The 6,430-nt window shown below is 40.1% G+C and overlaps 1 protein-coding gene across 2 annotated transcripts in view; it reads right to left on the bottom strand.

The window, feature by feature from the left end:
- Positions 1-831: 831 nt before the first annotated feature.
- LOC128602460 (putative leucine-rich repeat-containing protein DDB_G0290503) overlaps positions 832-6,430 on the bottom strand; it is a 27,274-nt gene continuing 21,675 nt past the window's right edge. Inside the window, exons 38-48 of one of the 2 annotated variants that reach the window (XM_053616273.1) lie at positions 6,378-6,430; positions 6,018-6,089; positions 5,484-5,546; positions 5,098-5,160; positions 4,687-4,737; positions 4,539-4,601; positions 4,143-4,214; positions 3,537-3,599; positions 2,354-2,425; positions 1,985-2,023; positions 832-1,657 (exon numbers count right to left, since the gene is read on the bottom strand). The exon at positions 6,378-6,430 is cut by the window's right edge and continues 10 nt beyond it. In XM_053616273.1, coding sequence (XP_053472248.1) covers positions 1,107-1,657; positions 1,985-2,023; positions 2,354-2,425; positions 3,537-3,599; positions 4,143-4,214; positions 4,539-4,601; positions 4,687-4,737; positions 5,098-5,160; positions 5,484-5,546; positions 6,018-6,089; positions 6,378-6,430 — 1,162 coding nt within the window. In that variant the 3' untranslated portion in view covers positions 832-1,106. The remainder of the gene's footprint in view (positions 1,658-1,984; positions 2,024-2,353; positions 2,426-3,536; positions 3,600-4,142; positions 4,215-4,538; positions 4,602-4,686; positions 4,738-5,097; positions 5,161-5,483; positions 5,547-6,017; positions 6,090-6,377) is intronic. The other variant, XM_053616274.1, reaches the window with a different exon arrangement.

The raw sequence follows: 6,430 nt of genomic DNA on the forward strand, positions 1-6,430 counted from the left end.
ATTGACTCATATGGTGCCAAGAGCATGTGACCGAATTCTGGTAAGAACCGTCCTCCTGAACACACCCCGTGTCCGCTCCAGGCCAAGTTTAGCTGCGTGGTGTCACGTGAAGACTTCCTTTTTAGTTTCACAATCATCTGTGCTCCTTCATTCAGTGCAGAAGGTCATGCTGAGTGGCAGTAGCGTGAGGAAGAACAGTGGCTGTGAAGTCCCTTTCAGACTGTAAGGATGACACATGACTCCACCGGTGATAAAACAGTGTTTACTTCAGTGTCATTTAGTGGCCTTCACAGTTCCCGGATCTGAGTCCAGCAGAGCACCTTTGTTATTTGATAGAACAGGAGATGTGAATGCTCATCATGTCAACATGGACAAGAAGCCAAGCCATGAAGAATTGATATGAGAGCAAATTTAAATCTTATTTTAAAAACTTTAACTAAACTAAACTAAATCCGTTTACTACCTTTAGATTTGGCAATTTTTTATTATATGCTGTTTTGTTGTTGTTTTTGTTGTTGTTGTTTTTCGCTCCTATATTCCTTCTTTGATAGACACTTAGCCTCTTCCTCTCAATGGCCTTTTCACACAATGACTCAACACTGTACCTCTCTGGAGGTACTCAAAAGTGTGAAGTTTTAACTCCTATTAGATATCGTATTGTTTGGGTTAAGTTTACTTCGATGTAGAACTTGTTTTGGAGGCAGGGCTACATGTGGGCTCAGGTTTGTGATGTATGTCACTAAAATAAAACTCATGGGTTCTGGACTTTATCTAAGAATGTAGCTAGCCTGGCCAGTGTTAGCTTTGGTTGTCATGGTATCATTATATTCTGACAGATTTGGCTCCAGGTGTGAGTTAGTTGTGTAGCAGTCAACTAATCAGCTAGCTAAGTTAGATAATGCAGTTACAGGGGGTTTCTAATTTGCATATTCATGGTTTTAAATGTTTTGTTGACGTAACTCTGCTGGCTCGGGTTCAAATTCAGACAGAAACAAAACACAAAGAAACTTGAAAGCAAAACTTTTTTTTTATTTTAGGAAATAATGCAAATGTTACAAGTGTGTAATCGTGTTTAAAGACGTATATAGTGGTGTGTGTGTTTATTATTAATTGAGCCACGGTACCAAGGCGGTATCCAGCAGCTCTATGGGCCAGTCCTCTGGACCCTCACTGCCGCAGGTGGCCACGTACGGGTACAGCTTCTGTGTAAAGTTGTTCCCGCTGAATGTGCAGACCAGTGCTCTGGTTTGGGCGTTGTAGAAGACCACCTCCCCACTGGAGAAGTCAATGAGGATCCCAATGACGTTGAGTTTGTCTGAAAGGCGGAGCCGGACAGGATGCTCTGCTAGCATATAGTGCTGTCCGTTTCTCTTCTGTATGGTCCAGTAACCATTACTGGGCCTGTATCTGATCTCTCCTTTCCGGGGCGCCGATTCAGCCGCTACACCCACCACGAAGCATGAACGGTCTTTCACCTGTACCTCCCAGTATGGCCTCCCAGAATTGAAGCCCGTTTTTGTAAGGGCCGCAATCGCTGTGTCATAGCGCCTTGGGCTATCATATCGGGCGATGGAGTACTGAACACCACGCACCGACCGTCCATCAGCTGAGATCAGGAGTCTTCTGTGAGCGGTCTGGGGATCAAACTCCAGAGACACTGAGGGGATGAAGGAAGCCAGGTTAGGTTTCACTTGCTCGCTAAGTCAGATTTTGGTTGCTAGGTCACATTTCATTCATTAGGTTCGAAGTGTTGCCTCTGTGTCCAACAGCCCCAGTGAAATGGGCGTGGCCAAACCGGACTTATAGCAATGTAAACCATTAGTTTACAATCTTATGTAGAATATTAATATAAACTGATTGTATAGATTTATAGATGCATTATTCAATAAATTTATCAATCGATGCATAGACATGTGTTAGATAATTATTAAACCAGCTATAAAATAAAATTTACTTAACACTGAAATGTTGCATCATGACTTACTGATGGTGACGGTGGGCGGTTTCACTGTAACTGTAACTTCTGTTCAGGGTGTTATGGAAAAACAAACAAACAAGACAATTTAACACAATTCCGAGTTAAACCTGATTAACGTTGATTCTATACACAGCTATTTTATCCTCATGAACTGCTCAAGGTTCAATCAATTGTATCCATATTTAATGAAATAAATTGTTTAAATTATTATAACACATTATACAACAGATATAATGCACTTTACATAATAGTTATGTTATTTACAAACAAATTCCTGATTGAGAACGTTGCTTATTGTCCATCGTTTAAACGAACAGAATAAAATTACTCAAAGTAATGAAATGTGATGAAAGTAACTGAGGTAAAGTGTCTCACTCTCCAGGTCCTTTACTCGCTCTTTCAGTTTCGTCACATCTACTTGCAGACGCTTGTTCTCATCGATAACCTCTACAGAGAACACGGGAAATAAAGGGTTAATGGAAAACATGTAATAAAAGAGAAAGTAAACAATTAATATAGAATAAAGTTGGAGTGGATCCCTAATTCTCTCATCCACTAAAAACACACTACTGGACTATGAAGGATGGAGAATGATGGAGAGTGATGGAGAATGATGGAGAATGATGGAGAATGATGGAGAGTGTTGGAGAGTGATGGAGAATGATGGAGAGTGATGGAGAATGATGGAGAGTGATGGAGAATGATGGAGAATGATGGAGAGTGTTGGAGAGTGATGGAGAGTGTTGGAGAGTGATGGAGAGTGATGGAGAATGATGGAGAGTGTTGGAGAGTGATGGAGAGTGATGGAGAATGATGGAGAGTGATGGAGAATGATGGAGAATGATGGAGAGTGATGGAGAATGATGGAGAATGATGGAGAGTGATGGAGAATGATGGAGAATGATGGAGAATGATGGAGAATGATGGAGAGTGATGGAGAATGATGGAGAGTGTTGGAGAGTGTTGGAGAGTGATGGAGAGTGTTGGAGAGTGATGGAGAATGATGGAGAGTGATGGAGAGTGATGGAGAATGATGGAGAATGATGGAGAATGATGGAGAGTGATGGAGAGTGTTGGAGAGTGATGGAGAGTGATGGAGAATGATGGAGAGTGATGGAGAATGATGGAGAGTGTTGGAGAGTGATGGAGAGTGATGGAGAGTGATGGAGAGTGATGGAGAATGATGGAGAGTGATGGAGAGTGATGGAGAGTGTTGGAGAGTGATGGAGAATGATGGAGAGTGATGGAGAGTGATGGAGAGTGATGGAGAATGATGGAGAGTGATGGAGAATGATGGAGAGTGATGGAGAGTGATGGAGAATGATGGAGAATGATGGAGAGTGTTGGAGAGTGATGGAGAATGATGGAGAGTGTTGGAGAGTGATGGAGAGTGATGGAGAATGATGGAGAGTGATGGAGAATGATGGAGAGTGATGGAGAGTGATGGAGAATGATGGAGAGTGATGGAGAATGATGGAGAATGTTGGAGAGTGATGGAGAATGATGGAGAGTGATGGAGAATGATGGAGAGTGATGGGAAGAGAAATACATATCTTACTTGCGTTATTTTTCTTTAGGTCTGAAATTTCCTTCTCCTTTTGCTTCAGCTGCTCTTCACTGTCTGTTTGGATAAAAATACAATATTTAAGAAAACAGTTTTCACTGGCTCGACTCACAATCTGCAGTAGTGTAACGGAATAACAGGAACACCCGGAGTCAGGTGTTCAGCTCAGACTTCTGTTAAATCCTGAAATCCTCTGATTGAGCTAGCTTGAAATAAACGGCCTGATCATAGCTTGAAATGGATCACCGAGACCTCAGGATGGATTCTAATCTCACCCGGATCTTCATTTCGAAGACTCCATCATTTTATACTGAAACAGGTGGAGAGTTTACCTGTAAATCTCCGTATAGAACTAAATGCTGTCTGAATAATCTGTTCACAAGTTCATTAACACGTTAAACAACAGGTTATATAATCGAAATGAAAACACATTAATATCTGCTAGCGGTAAATGATATCGTAAACTAGACGTCCAGTTTATTTAGTACAGTTTACTTACTATTTACTTCATTTACATACAAATTGTCCATCACGTAAATAAATAGAATTAACATGAACAAAAGTAAAGAAATGAGACAAAAGGGAGTTAAAGTGTCTCACTCTCTAGGACTTTCACTCGGTTGTTCAGTCTCTTCACATCTCCTCTCAGACGCTCGTTCTCATTAATCACATCTGCAGAGAACGTGGGAAATAAAGGTTTAATGCACTCGAGAATAAAACACAAGGTTTCATTGAGAAGAAAATGATTCAGCTATTGATTTGGAAATGTGTGCTGAATAATTAAACCATGACTGATAATCCCAATTCAGTTCCATGACATCTCAAGAAGGACTGACAAGAGAAATCACTAAAAGCCCCAAAAGGCTGCTGATGTTTGAAACGACCATGAGGTGGGATTGACACCAGCTCTACTGCTCGCTAATGTTCTCATCCAATGAGAACACACTGAGAATGATGGAGAGTGATGGAGTCTGGGTGGAGAAACGGAGCTCTCACCTGCGTTATTGTTCTTCAGGTTGGAAAGTTCCTTCTCCTTTTGCTTCAGCTGCTCTTCAAGTTCTGTTTGGGAGAAATAATCATGTGATAATCAATAAGCAATTAAAATAATTGAAATAAGTGGTGAAATGAGATGAAAGTGTCTCACTGTCTGTTGCCTTCACGAGGTCACGCAGACGCTCGTTCTCGTTTATCACATCTACAGAAAACAGAAAATAAAGAGTTAACGGAGTAGAGAATCAAACAAAAAGAAAAGGCTTAGTATATAGAGTTATAAATAATAAAATACTAAATGAAGTATATGTAGTTTTACTCCCATTACTCTCTAGTTCCTGACTTCCAGACAGCATGGAGATCACGATGAGTAAACTATTCATATGTAAATGTTTGTTGATCCATAAAAGCCCAAACAAAAGGCTGATGGATTGTTGAATCTAAATCAGGTGGGGTTGATAATATCTCTACTGCTCCATCATGTTCTTATCCAATAAGAACCCACTGTACTGGACTGAGAGTGATGGAGAGTGATGGAGTCTGGGTGGAGAAACGGAGCTCTCACCTGCGTTATTGTTCTTCAGGTTGGAAAGTTCCTTCTCCTTTTGCTCCAGCTGCTCTTCAAGATCTGTTTGGAAGAAATAATCATGTGATAATCAAACACATGACCCCTTGTGATGGATCTCTAATACCTTGTGACAGATCAATGACACGCCATTGTGCATTAAAATAACTCAAGAAGGATTAAAGGTACCACAAGACAAATCAATGGCACCTCAAAGTGGAACAATAATACCTCCAGACAACAACTCGAGATAAACAGATGATACCACGAGACAGACTGAGGATTCATTAGAATGTATAGATGAATTCACCAGAATGATGATAAATCCAGACATATTTCCCACACTGCTGATCAGACTGATATCTATCCTGAAACAGATCTCTCACCTGCGTTACTGTTCTTCAGCTTTGAAAGTTCCTTCTCCTTTTGCTTCAGCTGCTCTTCAAGATCTTTTTGGAAGAAATTTGTGTCAAAATCACATACAGTTGTGCCCAAAAGTTTGCACACCCCTTGCAGAATCTGCTAAATCTTAATACTGTTAACAAAAAAAAGGGATGATAAAAATCCCATGTTGCTGTTTATTTAGTTCTGTCCTGAATAAGATGTTTCACATAGCAGATGTTTACACATAGTCCACAAGACAAGATAATGGCTGAATTTATAAACATTACCCCGTTCAAAAGTTTACACACCCTCAACTGTAAAAAAATAAATTAAAAAAATAATAATAAAAATAAGTTTACACTCAATTAAGTACATATTTGACATGAATTATTGTTAATAATAAGCTATGTTTAGTGACTAGCTTCATCCTTTAAAGCAAATTCCTGATTGGACTCATTCATTAATTTTCCATCATTTATAAACATTGATAATAGGTAATGAAGTGAGATGAAAGTGACTGAGGTAAAGTGTCTCACGCTCTGCTGCCTTTACTTGCTCTTTCAGTCTCTTCACTTCTTTTTGCAGATGCTCTTTCTCATCATTCACACCTACAGACACCACAGAAAATAAAGGCTTCATGTAGTAGAGAATGAAGCAGAAACAAAAAGGCTTAATATTAAATAAAACAATGAAACCGTTCATTTGTGAATGTGTGTCGAACGATAAAAGCCCCAAAAGACGCTTGAAGAAGATGCGTGAAATGGACTGTTGAATCCTCAGGTGGGGTTGATAATACCTCTACTTCTCCATCATGTTCTCATCCTATAGAAACCCACTGTACTGGACTGAGAATGATGGAGAGTGATGGAGTCTGGGTGGAGAAACGGAGCTCTCACCTGCGTTATTGTTCTTCAGGTCGGAAAGTTCCTTGTCCTTTTGCTTCAGCTGC

This window comes from Ictalurus furcatus, chromosome 26 (assembly GCF_023375685.1).
Source record: "Ictalurus furcatus strain D&B chromosome 26, Billie_1.0, whole genome shotgun sequence".
In the NCBI taxonomy this organism is placed as follows: Eukaryota; Metazoa; Chordata; class Actinopteri; order Siluriformes; family Ictaluridae; genus Ictalurus; species Ictalurus furcatus.